General features: G+C 45.9%; 1 protein-coding gene across 2 annotated transcripts in view; it reads right to left on the minus strand.

Annotated features, from left to right (window-relative positions):
* Nucleotides 1–1,132: 1,132 nt before the first annotated feature.
* Traf5 (TNF receptor associated factor 5) overlaps nucleotides 1,133–20,135 on the minus strand; it is a 44,285-nt gene continuing 25,282 nt past the window's right edge. Inside the window, exons 4-11 of one of the 2 annotated variants that reach the window (XM_034513432.2) lie at nucleotides 17,189–17,290; nucleotides 13,900–14,064; nucleotides 12,981–13,058; nucleotides 12,524–12,598; nucleotides 10,315–10,407; nucleotides 4,856–4,996; nucleotides 3,667–3,835; nucleotides 1,133–1,939 (exon numbers count right to left, since the gene is read on the minus strand). In XM_034513432.2, the coding sequence (XP_034369323.1) occupies nucleotides 1,362–1,939; nucleotides 3,667–3,835; nucleotides 4,856–4,996; nucleotides 10,315–10,407; nucleotides 12,524–12,598; nucleotides 12,981–13,058; nucleotides 13,900–14,064; nucleotides 17,189–17,290 (1,401 nt within the window). In that variant the 3' untranslated portion in view covers nucleotides 1,133–1,361. Of the gene's footprint in view, nucleotides 1,940–3,666; nucleotides 3,836–4,855; nucleotides 4,997–10,314; nucleotides 10,408–12,523; nucleotides 12,599–12,980; nucleotides 13,059–13,899; nucleotides 14,065–14,729; nucleotides 15,193–17,188; nucleotides 17,291–20,135 lie in introns of those variants that run through there. The other variant, XM_076941627.1, reaches the window with a different exon arrangement.

The raw sequence follows: 20,135 nt of genomic DNA on the forward strand, positions 1-20,135 counted from the left end.
CCTTTGACACAGCTCCTCGTGTTATGGTGACCCCAACCATAAAATTCTTTTTGTTGCTGTTTCATAACTGTAATTTTGCTACTGTTATGAATTAATTGTGTTTTCTGACGGTCTTAGGCAACCCCTGAGAAAGGGTCATTTGACCCCCAAAGGGGTTGTGACTCACAGGTTGAGAACCCCTGCAATAGACAGATCTACAAGAACCTGATAATTTCTGGTCATGGAGTACTCAGGACATTGACAGGACAATGTCACAAGTTTCTACAAACGCTCATTTTCTGGTCAGTATATGAATTTAAAAGTTTTTCTAGGGGCTGGAGAGATGGCTCAGTGGTTAAGAGCACTGACTGCAATTCCAGAGGTCCTGAGTTCAAATCCCAGCAACCACATGGTGGCTCACAACCATCTCTAATGGGATCTGATGCCTTCTTCCAGTGTGTCTGAAGACAGCTACAAAATATTCATATAAATAAAATAAATAAATCTTTAAAAAAAAGTTTTTCTAGAAGAACATGAGTGTTTGGTCAGCAGCTACCCATAACAAAGGGAAATCCCTTTGTCTTTTTCTCATATTTTCTCTATCATAATAAATTTTGCTCATCCTCATATCTGCTGTCATACAAAGGTCACCGGGTTGAGTTTTGTGAAACTGGTATAGTTGACTATTTTGACCTAAGAAGATACTTTTCACCTGGTCAAACCTAATGAAGTCTGAACTTCAGTTCACTAAACATTTGCTGTGTCAGTGGAGAAGGATGACGAGCCGACCTCTTAAGCAGCTGCTAGACAACTTTGAAAACAGTGCCTACATGCTGCTAGTGAATCTTATATAAAATACAGGGGTGTGTGTGTGTGTGTGTGATACAGTTTCCAAGGAGTTGGCACTTACCTCAAACCTGTGGCACAAATGCATGCAGTGTATGTAACTACATCACCCATACTTGATTGGCACAGCCTGCCTGCTCTGACAAGATGGCTGCTGCAGGCCTAGGGCCAGGTGTAGAAGCAGCGAGCCAGCTGATAAATGCAAAAGCATTTCAGTGGGAGCTCTGCCCCTGAGTACTCAATCACATTGAGTACTAGACTCCCTGTAAACACTTCCCAGACATCATCGAGAGAGAGGAGCCCCAGGCCCTGTTGTCAAATTAGTATAATTTTCCAGAAGATATAAAAATATAAATAACAGCAATATTCTAAGAGTTTTAAGCTTCAAACCGAGGAAGGATCCAAGATAAAAAAGATAACACCTCAGACATTAAAAGCCAAACGACAAGAAGAAAAGCATGCTCAATCCAGAGGGCTGGGCTTAAAGGACAGTCACATCTGCTCCTGTGAAGAGGGGTTTCCTTATCAGTTAACAATTACAGATCCTCCAAGTCAGTTAAATCCACGGCCACTTTCAAGAATAGGGTGTCGTCTTTAATGTAGGTGTTCTTGGAATTCTCCAGAGTAGAATGTGACACAAAGCGGGGACAGCCAGAGGCAATGTTCATCTCGCCATCCGGTCTTTTGAAGCTGCTGCTGTTGGGGTCAGCTTTGAAGGTCTCCACAATGTGGTTCTTCTTGCCACTCTGGTCCAAAAGCATCAGGGTCACCCTCTGCCTGAACGGCCACTGCAACAGTGAGTCAAACTCACCCCGCATCACCACAAAGTACAGGGACAGGTGCGTTCCCTTCCCCGACCCATCCCCGTTCAGGTACGCCCTGGCACAGAGCCGGTAGCCGCAGCGGCTGGTGTAGAAAGGCTGGCTGAAGACGGACACTGTGTGCCCCTCCACAGCCTCCCTCTTCTTCACCCTGTAATCTGTCACCTTCCAAATGAGCTTGCCACTGTAGCAGGCGCCCTCCAGCAGTTTAAACCGTTCTTCGTTCTTATTCAGCTGGGCTTTGTGGATATTAATGTGTGCGTCGTGCTTGTTGGTCTCCCCTTCTAAAAGAACTGGAAGGAAACACAGAGCAGGAGCTGCAGCAGGGGTCATCTAAACACGGTGTCCACATGTGCACCACACACATGTGCATCACACATGTCAGAACAGGAGCTGCAGCAAGGGTCATCTAAACACGGTGTCCACATGTGCACCACACACATGTGCATCACACATGTCAGAACAGGAGCTGCAGCAGGGGTCATCTAAACACGGTGTCCACATGTGCACCACACACATGTGCATCACACATGTCAGAACAGGAGCTGCAGCAAGGGTCATCTAAACACGGTGTCCACATGTGCACCACACACATGTGCATCACACATGTCAGAACAGGAGCTGCAGCAAGGGTCTGTCATCTAAGCACTGCCTATGAACTACCAGCATGGTGTCTGCATGTGCACCACACACATGTACACCACACACATGTGTACCACACAGACATGTACTACACCCATTGCTAATGTTAACTCAGCCATGGTAAGCTGACACCAAGCAGACATGGATGTGTCCTCTTCACTCTCAGCTTGCCTGAGTATACGACACACTGGACATTCACCTTGAATGAATTTCTCATGCTGAGCCTTATGCTGTGTATGTGTGTTTGAGTGTGTGTGTGTGTGCTTGTGATGTAAGTGTCTATGTGTTGCATGTGTTTGACTATGAGGTGCTTGTGTCATACAGAGGCCAGAGAGGGATGCTGGGTGTCTTCGCTTTTTAGTCTTTTGACACTAAACCGATCTCTGATGTTCTGGCTAGCCTATCCTGGAGATCCCGCCTCAGCCTCCAGATTGCTAGGATCGCAGGTAGTCCTCTAGCCCACTCAGTAATCACACGCTCTAGGAATCCAAATTCCAGGTATGTGTGAGGCAAGTGTGTTATCTACCGAGCTATCTCCCCAACTCCTATAACAAATTTTACATGGAAAAGCCATTATTATTATTGTGTGTGTGTGTGTGTGTCTGTGTGTGTAAGTGAAGGCATGTACACCACAGCATACATGTGGAGGTCATAGAATAACTTTCAATAGTTGGTTCTTACCCTCCACTGTGTGGGTTCCAGAGATCAAACTCTGACTGTGATTGACAGTTTGAATGAGTTGGTCTCATTAGTCCCAGTCACTGTAATACTTGGTCTCCAGTTGGTGGCTGTTTGTGGAGGATTAGGAGGTGTGGTCTTGGAGGAGGTGTGTCACTGGGCTTGGGGTTCCAGTGGCTGCTCTAGTGCCATGCCTGCCTGCCACCATGTTTCTCTATGAGATGGTGGTAAATTCTTATCTCCCTGGAACTATAAGCCTGAATAATCCTTCCTCCTGTAAGTTACCTTGATCATGGTGCTTTGTCACAGCAACAGAGAAGTCACTGATATACTGGTTATCTCGATTGCACAGCAAGTCACCTGCTAAGCAATCTCACTGATTCCAGTGTGCCAAACCCTAAGTCACCCATCACCTCTCCCCCTTAGCTTACTGTTATTTTTCAACGTTCTTAACGATTACCACTCCCGGCTCTCGGAACTGCCTGGGCCGTTCCAGTCTCTTGTCTGACTCCACACACATTGTGGTGACACTCATTTTCTGAGGCATCTAGGATCTCATGCTGCTTCAAAAACAGCAGTCAGCTACTGTGTGTCCTAGAAAGCTGGCTGTGACTTGTCAGCTTCTGCCACAAATGCACGCAGACAGGGAAGTCTCGATAGGGAACCGGACTGCTTCCTGCGCACGCACGCACGCACGTACCTAACCTCTGGTCACTGGCTTCCAGCTGAGTGATCCTCTGTTTCACGCTGTCAACCGCATCCACCAAAGACCTCAGATCAAGTCGACTTGGCTGCTGGTTGACTATCTGTAGCAGCTGCCGCACCTGCGCTTCCAGCCAGGCTGACTTGTCCGTGTGACTGGTGAGAGCCTGGTGGTACAAAAGGGAGCACATGTCTCGGAAATTAGACAATGGATTTGTAATTTGTTGACTGAATTTTAACACCAACATTTCACATATAATAATCCACTAATGAGATCAAAGTGGCAGTGTCCGGAGAGGGAGTTTGGTGAGCCAGCAGCCACCATCTTCTTCCTCCTCCTCTGGACTCCTCTGGGGAATCTTTGAGCTTTCCTCAAGGTGTCTAAAGTCCCCCCTCCACTTATACCCAGGCTTTGTGCTCCTTGTGCCTTAGCACTTTCCTCCCTCAGAAGCCTTCTCCAGTTCCCTCTCCGTAAGGAGGCTGAGACTGAGCAGGAGCAGGCAGGGCAGGGCACAAGTCTAGAAAAGGCCTACAGGCTCTGTGATCTCTCACATGGAGGACATTAATCTGCCTCGCCCACATAGTCTTTTTTTTTTTTTTTAAAGACTCATTCATCCATTTATTTTATATATAATATGTAAATATATTTTATTTTATATAATATATAAAATATCTATGTAAAATATTTATATATTTATACACTAATAATATATTACTTATATTTCAATATAAATGGAAAAAGCCATGTCTCACCTGGATTTTTTTCTTTTCTTTAAAAGATTTAGAGTTAGGCTTGTTCATTTTATGTGAATGTTTTGCCTGCATGTATGTCTGTAAACTTTATATATGCTTCCTGTATGACCCACAAAGGTCAAAATTGGGTATAGGATCCCTGGAACTGGAGTTATGGATAGTTGTGGACTTTCACCATGTGTGTGCTGGGAATTGAACCCAGGTCCACTGCAGGAGCAGCAGGTGCTCTTAACTGTTGAACTATTTCTCCAGCCCTTCTTTTCTTTAAAAAAGTCATTTATGTGTATGTGTGTGCCTGAGTGCATGTATATTCACCATGTATATGCAGGAGACTGTGCAGGCCAGAAGAGAGCATCAGATCCTTTGGAACTCAAGTTACAGGTGGCATGGGTTAGCACTTCCTGCCCCTGGGCCATCATCTGTCCAGCCCTTACCTGGACATTAGAGAGGAAACTTCCGTTTCTGCCAAACATCTGTGTGAACTGCTTAAGGTCCTTTTCGAACTTCTTCACGGTTCCTGCCAGCTGCTGGATCTTGCTTTCTTTCTGTTCAAGACTCTGATACAAGTCAGAGATCTAGAGGACAGGAGAGAGTCATTAAGTGCATGCACACACAGGTGATGGGTAAGACTTTCTAGAGAGAGACAGTACACGTGCATTTCTAGGGCCATTGTCAGGCAGAGTCCTGTGTAATTTAAGAAAGCGTTTGCATTCCTCACCCACGTGATGGCCAGCCAGTCAGGAGTGTCACGTGGCTGACCTCAATGAACTGATGTGGTATACTCTTCCAGTGTGTGCTGTCAGACAGCCAGGACACCGATCAGTGCCACTCAAGATCTTGCTGAATTTTATCTGCTCTGTCTCTGCTCTTCTCCAAAGAGCCCCTTCAGGTAACCATCAGCAAGTGTAGCCCAACCCAGAAAGCACTGCTAAACATAGATACCATAATCCGAGTGTGCGTGCACACACATGCATGCCTAGTGCCTCCTTCACGGCTCTCTATTCCTTCCCTTGAGACAGAGTCTCTCACTGAGCTTGGGCTTAGGCTGGTGGCCCTCCTGGGACCACACCTATGTGGGTGATCTAAATTTAGGGCCTCGTGCTCATGTGGCAAGTGCTCAAACCCACTCAGCCATCCAGCCACACCTAAGAGAGGTCCCCTTCAGCCCGAGAGTGCTGGCCAGCTTCCACTCAGATTACACACAGAGAAGCCCTTCCTCCTCACCTCACCTCATCTGTGTGTTTGCTTGGTTTCTGGTTTTCGAGAGTCTGGTGTGGCCCAGGCTGACCTGGAACTAGCTCATAGCTGAGGATGACACTCTCCTGCCTGCACCTCCCAAGTGTGGGAATTTCAGGTGTGTGTACCACACACATACATATATACACATATACAGACTGACAGAAACACCCCCATATAGATACATACCACACACCACACACACAGACTCACACTCTAACACACAGTCTCACATACTGACATACATGTACAGATATATACACACATAGATACACACTGACACACACAGAGACACATAGTCACATACACACTCACACATAGACACATAGACACACACTGATACACAGACACACTGACATACATTGATATACACTCATACACACACTCACACTGATACACAGACACACACTCACATACTGACACACACAGACAAACATACACACACATATATACACACTGACATAGACACATGGACACATGCACACTCATATACACTCACACAGACACACACACACTGATAGATACATAGGCACACAATCACTCTGACACACATTGAAACAGACACATATACACATAGACACATACACACTGATGCACACTCATACACACAGACACACATATACACATTTACACTAATACACACATTTACACTAATACACAGACACACACCAATCCACTAGCACATACACATCGACACACACTCACACATATACTGACTGACACACACTAACACACCCAGACACACACAGGCACACATACACAGACACATATACACACTCATACTGATACATAGGCAGATACTCACACTAACACACATTGGCACACACACATACACACACACTCACATTGATACATTGACACACACAGAGATGCACATATACACATTCACACACAGATATACATTCACATACTGACACACACACAGACACACATACACACACTCCACTAATACACATACACATACTCACACACTGGCACATAGTCACACACCAACACACTGGCACACCCAGACACATAAACACAGGCACATACACAGACATACATACAGTCACACTGATACACAGGCAGATACTCACATTAACACACACATTGACACACACACATACACACATTCACACTGATACACAGACACACATGCTGATACACACTCACACTCAGAGACACATATACACACTCAGACTGATACACAGATACACATTCACATTCTGACACACACACACGAAGACACACACACCAATACCCAGAAACACACTCACACACTGGCACACACTGACACACTGATAGACCTAGACACACACACAGGCACACGTACACACATTCCATCTGTTTTAGATCTCACAGTCTTGATCAGTTCTTACCTAGGCTGCAACTCTTCCCACCTTGTCCTACCCTGATACTTTCTGCCCTCACACAGGAATTCTCCCTCCTTGGGAGCTGGGACCTGTCTGGATCTCACAGAGACTGGACGGAGCCTGGTACCAGTGGGTGCTGGAAAAATATCTGCTTGGTGGCAAATGTCCTTTTCCAGTTCATACTCCACACCACAACCGACACCACCAACAGACAAATCTGGTCTTCTTTTTCTCCTGCTTCAGTGACTCTAGTGTCTTTTAAAAAGAAGGACACTTTGGGCTCTACATGATCTGATACCCTTGTGGCTTCACACTCATTTCTGACCCATGTGCATCCTGTCCAGGAAGACTGCACAGCACCTAGCTAACTCATGTGCATCCACCATGACTGTATAACATAGAGCTAACTCATGTGCATCCTGTCCAGCAAGACTGCACAACACCTAGCTAACTCATGTGCATCCTGTCCAGCAAGACTGCACAGCACCTAGCTAACTCATGTGCATTCTGTTCAACAAGACTGCACAGCACCTAGCTAACTCATGTGCATCCAGCATGACTGTATAACATAGAGCTAATCCATGTGCATCCTGTCCAGCAAGACTGCACAGCACCTAGCTAACTCACGTGCATCCTGTTCAACAAGACTGCACAGCACCTAGCTAACTCATGTGCATCCAGCAAGACTGCACAGCACCTAGCTAACTCATATACATTTCTCATGACTGTACAACACATAGATAATAAATGTGCACCCAGCAAGACTTCAGGGCACTTAGCAAATCCTTCGGTACCCTGTCGATAGCTGTATAGCACCTATATAGCCCATGTGTATCCAACAACACTGCCCAGTACCTGGCTCATATCAGGGACCTTCCCTACCCCAGAAATTACTTTTCGGTATAGCCACTCAAAGGCACAGCCTCTGGGGACATTTCCTTACCTGCATCACCTACCCAGGCCCTAATTCATCTCATCCCTCCTAGAACTTGCTTTTAGTGTTGTCTGTCCTTTTCTTCCACCAGAGTGTGGTGAGACTATGTCTCACTTCTTTATTCTCTGAATCCAGCATGATGCCTTACACAGAAGACATTGGTTATGTGTTTGATGAATGAATGTACAAATGGTCACAATGCCTGCTTGACTTTTCTTCTCCCCACCCTTGCCTCTAACCTGCTCCTGGTCTTCTGGTGCCCATCTCAGTTACTAACATTTCCTGGTTCTTTGCCTCTCGAGCTTAAAGCTCAGAATGTCTCCATGTTATATGCAGCTCATGGGCACGGAGATGCACCTCCACCATCCCCACCTCCAGCATCTTGCTTCTTCTCAATTCTGAAATGTTTCTGTGTGCCAGGCACCATGCCAATGCTTGCTCCCATCCACCATAGCCCCGTTTGCAAATGAAGAAATGGGGGCAGAGACACGTGAGCCAGAGTGGTGTGCACCTGCAGGCTCAGGCTTGTACAGCATGCTACCCTATTACCAGATGTCTCATTTTAAAAAGCCAGACAAAGAGCTGGCAAAGTGTTTCATAACACTGAAAAAGATTAGCTCTAACTTTTGATCCTTAAATCTCTTCTTCTTCTTCTTCTTTTTTTTTTTTTCTTTTTTGGTTTTTTCGAGACAGGGTTTCTCTGTGTAGCCCTGGCTGTCCTGGAATTCACTCTGTAGACCAGGCTGGCCTCGAACTCAGAAATCCGCCTGCACTCTGCCTCCCAAGTGCTGGGATTAAAGGCGTGTGCCACCACCGCCCGGCCTTAAATCTCTTCTTAAACAGGGCAGAAGCCACACAAGTAAAACAGTAACTGACCAGTGTTCAGATCTTTGCTCACAGAAGGTCACTGCTGTCTCAGCCCAACACACCAGTTTCCAGGCATTCCTGTCTCATGCTCGGGAGTCCAGGCACCCTAATACTCCACTTCCTTAAACCTACAGCATTTTCTATACAAGCCTATCTGGGCGCAACCCCGCTCTGAGCACCCTGCTTCACTTCAACCAAGGAAACTGTTGTTTCCCTTTAGGTCAGCCTGGGAAGCTGGAGAGAGGCTCAGGAGTTACAGACACGTACTGCTCTAGCAGAGGGTCTGAGTTCAGTTTCTACAGCCCATGTTAATCAGCTCATAGCTGCCGAAACTCCAGGGATCTGACACCCTCTCTGGACTCACACGCCTGCAACTCATGCATACACACTTCATACACATAATTAATGATATGACATAAACAAAGGTACAGCTCAGGTGTCCTATGCTGAAAAACCTCTACAGCTTTCCCAGAGTGCCTTGCTGCACAGCTTTCCCAGAAGACCTTGCTGCAGCCTCTGTATCCCACACAGCATTATTGTGTTTTAGAATGCATGGCTACTTATCTATTTGTATTTCTGTGATTTTTTTTTTCACAGAAAGGCTATGTCTTCCAGGCTTCATATACTTCTATTTAATCAATGGATGGATCCATAGGGTCTACAAAGAACCGGCAGTTCCCAGACAGCAGACCTGTGACCAGTTACTACTGAATCAGGATTTCTAATTCTCTCCTGGCTGTGACCCTGAGAAGCACACATACCCACTGTAATGTGGAATCAGACATCATAAAATAATCTGCAGTGCTAAACTCCTTCGCTGACAGTGGGTCTGAAGTCTTCCAAAATGGTCCTGCAAGACAATTAACTTCCATACAGCTGCTCCTTGGGGCCAGCCTTATGGAGGTCTTGGATGAAAGTTCCAGGAAGCTGATAGGCTTGGCAGCCATCTGAGTGGTATGTATGAAGTTAGCATATGTTTATCAGGTTACAAAGCTTCTCCAAGGCAGTTCAGACTGACACCAAAATTCCATAGTACTTAGAACAGACTGCCAACTAACGCAATGCTCTGGCTGATTTAATTTTAAAATATTAAACATCTAGATATGTGATAGGCTTAGTGTGTGTGTGAGCAGGCTGTGGAGTGGACCGGAAGCCATGGAGAGAGCTGGCTTGAGATCCATTCTGCCACTCACGAGTTACAAACTTAAGGCTTCTTTGATCGTAGTTAGCTCATCTGCAGGGGGAGAGGATGAATGCACAGAACTCCAAGGTACCTTCCAGCTCGAACCTTCTGTAATACCAACAGTGTATCTGGCTGGTAGTTGAAAAGCACCTGCCATTAATTAGCTTGCATGGAACCCGAGAGAGGACCAGACCAGACCAGACCAGACCAGACCAGACCAGACCACACCACACCACACCACACCACACCACACCACACCAAACCAGAGTAGCCAAGTGTCAGCAATCCCCCTGCCCCTTCACATGTGGCTCCAAGACTCACCTGCTGTTCTAGTTGGAAGTTCTTCTCTAAAACCAGAAGCATGTGGTCCTGCAGGGCTGCCCGCTCATGCTCCTGCAAGTTCCCCCGCTTACCCTTCAACACAAAGCAGAAGCAAAGTGCAGTCGTGAGCTCCCAGGAGGAGGGCCACAGGGCCTGGTTACAAACCTCAGCAACTTGCTACTTAGTTTCCATAGGCACTCTTTTTTCACAATACTACAGGAAAAATGATTCTTTTTTTTCACAATACTACAGGAAAAATGGGTCTTTTCTTTAGAATTGTCCAGTGTTGAGGACCTAACAAGCTGACAAGACAAAGAATCAGGCTGCTAGCAAAATTCTCCATGCTGATTTTCTTCCTGCCTTGGCTAGGTAGGCAGTACAGACATGGCCACCACGTAGCTATTCCTCCACACAGCTTGTCTTCCTTGTAGACTGCTTTAAAGCCTGGAGCATTCTTTTTTTTTTTTTTTTTTTTTTTTTTACTTTAATTTTTTTATTTATTTAACTTTATTTTATGTGCACTGGTGTTTTGCTTGCATATATATCTATATGAGTGTCAGGTCTTGGAGTTACAGCCAGTTGTGGGCTGTCATGTGGGTTCAGGGATTTGAACTCCAGATCTCTAGAAGAAGTCAGCGCCCTCAAGTGCTGCTCCATCTCTCCAGGCCCTTCAGTGAACATTTCTATACTGTCCTACTGTAGTGAGCCTGCAGCCTGCTTTCCATTCCAGCCTGTGCAAATTACTGCACTTAGAGATACACATATGTGAGAAGAAATGGTTATACCTCCCCTGAAGATTACACACATTTGAGAGAAGAAATGGTTCTGTGTCTCCTGACGGTCCTACTGTTTATTTGCTGACAGACTCTACTGCTAATAAAAGCAAAGGCCCACATTTCCACATGTGCCTAGGCAAGTGTCTACCATCAGCTTCCCTTTAGTTGAGGGCTGGTCACATAGTAGTGGATACTCTAAGGAAGACTCCAGAGAACGACTCTCCTACCTTTCCACAGCTCTTGACACTAGGTTAGTGTTAGAACAAGGCCCAGCTGGAGGTGGAGCCTGACTGTGAAGTCCTCTGCTCTGGAAGCAGTGGTGTCAGGTGAAGGGAAAACATGGCCGTTGTGCAGCTAAGAGGACCACGGGTCGGGTCGTCACAATGTATTTAAAGGTTCCATTACTATACATGTTGGGGTGGTGCTGGGGACCCACCAGCATGCTCCCCACCTGCTCTACCACTGACCTACACTCCAACTATTCAAACTTTTTTTTTAAATGGGGGTAATTTTAGACTTATAGAATCTATCGCTTACACTCAGCATAATGTTTGATTTCTGCTCTGATCAAATAGAATCTGCCAAAACGCCAGAAACGGAGGTCAAACTTTGTTCTCTCTACTTTTAGCTTATTTATACAACTTATTGAATAACTAGTTTAAGGTGTTTTTTAAAACACAATTTTAGATTGCTTTATTTCATTGATTTCTTTTCCCAGTGCTGGGAACCAACCTTAGCACTTCCCTCACATCAGCTAGGCAGGTACTCCACTACAGAGCTCCACCTGCAGCCACAAACCTTTGTTTCAAAACAGTTAGTGGTTTATGATGGTACTATAAACTCAGGAATCGGGAAGGATGACTCTGGGGGGTTCGTAACCCTGACAGATACAACAGAGTGAAATTAGAAAAAAATTACCACCATGGTTGGTTTCACGTGACAACCTGGTTAGGTTATGTTCAACAAAAACTAGTCAGGGTGTAGCTGTGAGAATATTTTGTAGAGAGGATTAACACAACTGGTCAACCTTAAAGTAAAAACAACCCAATTATAATGTGGGTGGGCCTTGTCCAACCAGCTGAAGGCCTAGGAGCAAACCCTGAAGCAGCAGAGTTTCATGACCACAACACAGAAATGCTGCCCCAAGTGTCCAGAATGCTGAGCTGGCTTACAGATGTGATGCATACAAATCTCACAACAGCAGAATGAGTCTCCACACGTATCTATGTGAGCATATATATGAACATAATGCATACATATGCACATACATGTGTATGTATGTAGAAGTTCTGTTTCTCTGGCAAGCCCCAACATCATTGTAGTCTTAGAGTTCTGGTGTCTGTCTACCCTTCCAGATCCCGAAGAGAGTTAAAGAGTGAAATCAACTCACCAGTGAGCTGTAGAGGCAGAGTTGAAGGTGGCCCATAGCTTACCTTGACAGTGCAGCCATAGTGCTTAAAGGGACAGTCTTGCTCAGCCTCTGGACATACAGTAAGGTGTTCATTCACCTGCAAAATGGACAGCCTGTGCTGTGGAAACATGGATTCTTCATGGTAGGATCAGGGAGCCAAGGGTGACATGGGAGGAAACAAGGGACAAGAGGAGAGGCTCTGGTGAGGCAGAGAGATGGGATGGAAACAAAAGGGTGTGCAAGGAACTACCCAGAAGGCAGAGGGGCAGGCATCACCAGGATCGTGCAAGGGATAGCCCAGAAGGCAGAGGGGCAGGCATCACCAGGATAGTGCAAGGGACAGCCCAGAAGGCAGAGGGGCAGGTATCACCAGGATCATGTAATCCCCAGGCTTTTGGCTGTCTATGGTTCTCATCAAACCCTTAAGCCAGGATTCTAAACACTTGCCCTGCACTCTCCAGGGAGAACTGTTTACTCACCCCAGCTCTTGGAATAGTCTGCACACACTTGTTGGGACAAGACACTGGGTACGCAGGACACGAGTTTTCCTCATGATCCTGAAACAGACATAAGTGGGTGGGAAACAAAGCCAAGATCACTTGCCTCGAGGTATTCACACACATGTCTCTGGAGAGACCTGACACGTGGCTTGCTCTTCATAGGAAGCTATAGCCCAGTTCCAAAAGGAGATATCAGTGGTATCTGATTTCTTGATATAAATGAATTTAACTAAATCAGACAGCTTGGGGCTCAAACAGGTGGCTGGAGGATCTACCAGCAAGGTTCCTCTGAACACGTAAAAGCACTACCGGTCCTTATGGTAATCCTGCCTCTGCAGCCAGATAACAATCTAGAGAAGCAGTTATCATCACCTTTACAGGACCCAGGCCTTGCATCTCACCTCCCAAGCTTACTGAGACCACAATACTATTCTCACCAATGATAAAGGATTAGAGCCCCAAAAGGGAAAAAGGCTTAGAGCTCTCTGCAGAATCTCTAGTTTGTGTGGTGGGGGTCAAACCTATGGCCTTGTGAATGTTAGGCGAACATGTTACCAAGTGAGCTCCAGCTCCAGCCCCAGATGATGCAGGACCACTTCTTTCTAAAGATTAGTGTCTCAGGTAGTCCAGACTTGCCTTAGTGCTAAGAAGGCAAGGGTGAATTACTCATCCTCCTGTCTCCAAGTGTTGGGATGAGGGGTGTGAGCCACCATGCCTGGTTTATGCTGTACTTAGGCTCAACCCCAAGACTTTCTGCATGCTAGACAGACGCTCTATTAACTGAGCCACATTCCCATCCAGAAAACCCTCTCTTAGTCCAAATTCAGTACAAATAAGCAAAGAATGCCATCCTGGGCTCCATCTGAGTTGTATGGCCACCCACGGTGCCTGCTCTCACCTGCAGGTTGGTCACCACTATGTCCCTTTTGCAGTAAAGACACTTCTCCTCTCGGAACCGGCAGTATGCGCTCAGATGCTCCTTCACATCTTTCCGGAGCATGGCTTCCCGGCAGCTCTCGTTAGGGCAGGGCACGGCTTGGAAGGAACAGTGCTGAAGGTGGTCCTGTGACAATGACAGAGGCCTCAGAGGTGGGGCCAGGGTGGGGAGGCTGGGCAGAGAGCTAAGTGCCATGCCTCTCTCCAGCTGGGAGACCCACTGCCTCGTATGAGGACCAGGACAGACAGACAAGCTGCTTGGCTGGTACAATGAAAGCCAGTCTGGCTGGCTGGGAATTAGGAGAGACATAAAGATTGAGTGGGGTGGGCAGGTGAGAGGATTTTGAAGTTGTTGTTGTTTTTTTTTTGTTTGTTTGTTTTTTTGTTTTTTTTTTTTGAGAATCCAGTGGCCCTCCGCCTATTTGAAGGTGGCAGGTCATGCATGTGCTCCCCAGCTCTGCCAGTGAGCATGGCAGTGAGCTTCTCTGGGCATTTCTGTTCCTTTTGTGTTTTTTTTTTTTTTTTCCTCATCCTCACTCCCAGAACCTCTTATGAATCTCTCCACAGCAGAGGTAAGATAGTCAGAAGGGAGGGAGCACATTGATTCTGCAGAAGGGAGCACAGACTATAATGGTGAGGGAGACACATTTTAGGAGAGAGGAGAGGGAAGGCAGGTTCCTGGGCAGGAGGAGGGCAGTCAGGTTTTCTTCAGTTATACGATGTGGAATGTTCTTAATCATTGACAGTATTCATTCAGAGCTTGTCATGGGCAGGACAGAGGAAACACCTCACCTTTCCACCATACCATGATGCTGCTGAGGTACCGAGAATCTGTCTCGGCCAACTAAAGCCCATTGGCCAGATGTGGCCCAGTGTTCATCCATTTCTGAAACCACCGCTTTTTCTGAGCTGGTTCTTCATATACTACTAAGGCTGGTTTGCTCTGAAGGGCGAGGAGGGAGGAAATGTGAGCCACACAGAGCCTGCAAACCTAAACCAGTTACTATCTAGCTCTTTTGTTTAAGTGGCAACTGTGGTGGCATATGCATTTAACGTTAGCACTCAGGAGGCAGAGGCAGGTGGATCTCTAATTCCAGGCCAGCCTGGTCTCCATAGTGAGTCCTAGATCAATAAGAGCTACATAGTGAGACTGTATATATATATATGTATACACACACACACACACACACACATGTGTGTGTGTGTGTATATATATACATAGTCAGTTTCCTTCTACTATGTAGGTTCCAGGGATCAAACTCAGGTCATTTGGCCCAGAAGCAAGGACCTTTTCCTGATGAGCCACCTCATCTTCCTTAAGTCAGGCTCTTAATGGACAGGTGAGTTTGAAGACCTGGGGGAGAGATGCATGGATTGCAAGGTCTAAATAATTTTAGTATCCACTATTTATTTATTTATTGTGCGTGGATATTTTGTCTGTGTATCACATCCATACCTGGTGCCCAAGGAGATCAGAGAGCATTGGATCCCCTGGGACAGAAGTTGGAGATGGTTTGAGCCACTATATGGGTGCTGGAAATTGAACAAGGGTCCTCTGGAAGAGCTGATGCTCTTAACCTCTAGAGCCTTCCCTCGGGCCCCTAGTATTGGCTTTCAACAGAAGCAGTTCGCTGCCTGTCCTCAAGTAAAAGCAACTGAGAAGTTTTTCTTTCTCAGGATAAAGATTAAAGTTATTTTCTTTTGCCTTTAGTAGTAAGAAAACTGGAAACCCAGCACTAACTTGATATTTTTCTCTATGCTCCTCCAAACTGTCAACATTCACTCAAACTCTGCCGTGACTATCAGACCCTCCACCTTACCACACAGGAGCTGGGACAGCAGCACGAGAGAGCTTGGTAAACACCCGTAGAAAGCAGCCTCTGCTCCCTAGACCCTGTGCTCTGGTCTCTATGGTGTTCTGTGATTCATCCAGGCTTAGTGACAACAAAGCTGGACAAGAAGCCCTATCTAGAATTTGTCACTCAAAGCAAGTGGCAACAGACTGTTGTACAGGAAAAATACAGTCCTGTGAGTACTCCAAGGGTAACAAGGAAATCATCTACACATTTATCACCTTAAAGCCCAGGGTATGTGTGTGTGTGTTGTATGTGTGTGTTCTGTTGTGTATGTATATGTGTGTGTAGGTTCATATATGCACATGTGTGTTGTGTATAGGTGCATATGTTCACGTGTGTGTTGTTATGTATGTGTGTATGTGTGTATAAGTGTATATGTTTGTGTATGTGTGTTGTATGTATGAGTGTATGTGTGTATGTGAGTGTGTGTATATGTTTGTGTATGAGTGTTGTATACATGTATAAGTGTATGTGTGTGTATGTGAGTGTGTGTGTAGGTGTGTAAGTTTTCTGGAGGCTTGATAAAGGGCTGAGTCATCTGACATGCATGTTCCGAACTGTGTGGGTGTGAAGGGAAAATCTCAGCAGCTGCCAAGCCATCCCCTGGAAGCTAGAGGCAGTTGAGTCACTTGAGAGTGGTGTGACAGTGCCTGATGGGGCTGAGTCTTCCCCAACTGGATGAAGTTGCATCTGACAGGAGCCCTCTTCCCTTTGCCCTTCCTTGACACCTCTGCATATTTCCTTCAGGGTCTCATTGCACAGCACATCCTGGCCTGGCCTGGTGCTCTTCATGGATCACAAGAATTAGACCAGAGCCCACAGTCCACGGCACCAAGAGACAAAACAAAGGCTCGAAGGAAGGGCCTGACTCCCACAGCTGTGCCCTGTGACACCTGCCTCCCACCCTCAGACCTCCAGACTCTTCACAGCCCTACATAATAATGCAGTCTTGATGGATGCTTTTTCCCCCCAGTATTTTGAGACAGGGTTTCTCTGTATATCCCTGGCTGTCCAGGAATTTGCTCTGTAGACCAGACTGGCCTTGAACTCAGAGTTCTGCCTAATTCTGCCTTCTGAGTGTTGGGATTTAAAGGTGTGTGCCACTGCCAGCTGGCTTTGGAGTGTTCTTTTTGCCTGGTAAGTCCCACACCCTCTTCTTGACTCAGTGGTCACATATAGGCCTAGTACACAGACCACACTCTCTCCATGCTGCGACAGAATGAACCCTTTGGTTATACCTCTGTTCTTGGTGCCCATGGTACTGGTAGATTGGGGACAATCTGAGAGGCACCCCAGGAGCCCCTTTACAAAGCTCAACCACAGATCATCACAGACAGGATAAGTAAGTGCCACGAGAAGAATCCCATGGACAGCACAGGTCACAAGGATACCAACCTGGAATCGTCCCAGAATAATTCTGGCATTGCATCCGGGGGCGTTTTTACAGTAGACGTGTAAATTGAGAACTTCTCTCTTGCAGCAGTTGTCTTTAAACACCTAAAAGACAGATGAGATCAGTCTCACACCCTCCAGCATGCTAGCACTGTGAAAGGAAGCTCTGGTGAGATTGGTCTTCGAGGCTATCTCAGCAGCAGATGGAAACTTCCAGGCAGTGGCTGAAACGGAAATGTCACACAACCATATTGAAAGTAAAGGCCCCCTCAGACACATACTTCTGGCAAGTCATACGAACGCCCAGTGTTCAACTCAGCAGGCTGCAGTGAGGGGAAGCATGGGGTGAACTTGACACCACAGTCAAGTCATGAGGGCGCTGTGGCCAAGGGTAGAACTGTTATCTCCCACTCCGGTGTAAATTGTCAGTGCCCTGAAGCTGCACTGATTGGTTATTTCAGACCAAAGTGTGTATTGGTGTGCTTCCTCTGTCAGCTTGGCAGGCCATGTGGTAACCATCCTGGCCACCATATTTCAATGTTGATATCCACAACACTTACAAAGGCAGGCACAACTCTGCTCTAATAAAACGCTTAAACTCATGGATACTGAAACTCGAATAGCATGTAATTTCCATGTGCCACAGAACATTAGTCTTTGATTTTAAATTTTTAGGTGTTTTACTTATGTGTCTATGTGTCTGTGGCTGCATGAGTTTACAAGCACCATGTACATGCAGGTACCTACAGAGGCCAGAAGAGGGCATCATAGCTCCCAGAACTGGAGATACAGACAATTGAGACTATCATGTGGGTGCTGGGAACCAAACTCAGGTCTTCTGCAAGAGCAGTAAGTGCTCTTAACAGCTGAGCCATTGCTCCAGCCACCTTGAGTTTTAAAATAAGTTATTTTAAAATACTTTAAGACTCCAGGAGGTTGCAGACATAGCATAATTTTTGGGCTTCTTTTTTTCATGAATGTTTAAGAATGTGAAAGCCATTCTCTTAGCTCAGAGGCCATGGAAAACTGGAACAATTTGCCCCAAAGTCCCTGACCAAATGGAGCACACACATGCACACACTCGCGCACACACACACACACATGCACACGCACTGGAAGTCAATAAAAGGGAAGGAGCTGGTGAGTCAGACCAGCTGCTCAGGGAGCGCTTCAGGAGGAGGCACAGTGTGAGCTCCTGAAACACAAAGAAGAAAAGAAAACTGAACTGAACAGACATTTTCAGAGAGAAAAATCTCCATGACCCTGAGTTAGACAATACTTTCTTGGATATAGCAAAAGGACAAGAAACAAACAGAACCAAACCAAAAGATTGATAAACAATACCAACCACAAGAACAATAGTATTAATTGGTTTTTGTCAACTTGACACAAAGTAGAGACACCTGGAAAGAAGGAACCCTTAACAGAGGAATTTCCCAGATCAAATAGGTCTGTGGCTAGGGCTGTGGGGGATTTTCTTCATTGCCAGTGGATGTGGGAGGGCCCAGCCCACTGTGGGCCTGGACTGTGTAAGAAAGGAAGCTGAGCAAGCCGGGAGAAGCAACCAGTGCACAGCGTCGCTCCGTGGTTTTGGTGGTCCAAGAGCTGCAGAGTTGATGGTTGTTGAGGGCAGGTAAGGTTTCCCATCATGCAGCAGAATTGAAGTCCTGAAGAGGCCATGAGGTCATTGGCAAATGTGCAGCCTCAGCTGTAAGTCACCCAAACGTACTGGACAGCCAGGACCTTGAGAAGATTACCAAGGACAGTGGCAGGTTTGGTCTGGTACCAGCTTGAGGCTATTGGACAAGCTCTGTGAGCGACCACAACTTTTCTAAGTATAGAAAATGGCAAGTCTCAGGCGTTAGACACTAGACTGTTTACAATTTTGGAGTTTGGTTTTTCTTTGAACTGACTATAACTGTGCCCTGGTTCTTCCCTTTTGGAATAAGAAACATTTAGTTTGTGTTTTTTAAAAAATGATTTTAGGGGAACCCATAGGTTTGGTTTTGTTGTTTGTTTGGTCAGTTGAGACAGGGTTTCTCTGTGTAGCCCTGCCCCTCCTGGAACTTGCTCTGTATATCAGGCTGGCCGCAGACTCAAGAGATTCGCCTGCCTCTGCTTTGCAAGTGCTGAGATTAAAAGGATATGTCACCACTGCCCAGCTAGGAGCCCACAGTTAAGAGACTAGGTATTTTAAAGAGATGTTGAATTTGTAAAGTATTTAAATTTTTAAAAAGATGGTGGGACTTTTAATGTCTTAATATGTTTGATATTAACATTAACATAATCCTGGGAACACAAAAGAAGAAAATGGTTTATAGTGAGGTATCTGTGTGTCACATTGACAAGGGGTCAATTCTGGTTTTTTGCTGTTGTTCGTTTTATTTTGGTTTTGGATAACTTGACATGAACTAGAGTCACTCAGTTGAAGAACTGCCCCCATCGGGCTTGTCTGTAGGCAAGTGTATGGATCATCTTCTTGATTGATGATTGGCACGGGAGGGCCCAGATCACTTTGGGTGGTGTCACCCCTAGGCAGGCAATTCTAGGTTGTGGAAGAAAGCAGGCTGAGCAAGCCGTAGGAAGCAAGTCAGGAAGCAGCACTGCCCACACCCTCAGCTCCTGCCCTGACTTCTCTAGACTATGGAAGTGTAAGGTGAAGTGGACATTTTCCCCAAGGGGTTTGTGATCATGATATTTATCACAGTAACAGAGAAGTACACAGGAAAGAAAAACAGATAAACTAAACTTCAACAAATTGAGAACTATCTGCTTCAAAACACACCATCAACAAGTGAGAATAAATTATGTAATAAGAGAAAAATATTGGCAAATCAGATAACAACAGAAAAAAAAACCCTTGGTATCTAGGATATAATAAAGAACTTGTAATAATTTGACAATTAGAGTAAAAACCAAAAAAAGAAAAAAACAATTAAGATGTGCAAAG

Source organism: Arvicanthis niloticus, chromosome 10 (genome assembly GCF_011762505.2).
Source record: "Arvicanthis niloticus isolate mArvNil1 chromosome 10, mArvNil1.pat.X, whole genome shotgun sequence".
NCBI lineage: Eukaryota > Metazoa > Chordata > Mammalia > Rodentia > Muridae > Arvicanthis > Arvicanthis niloticus.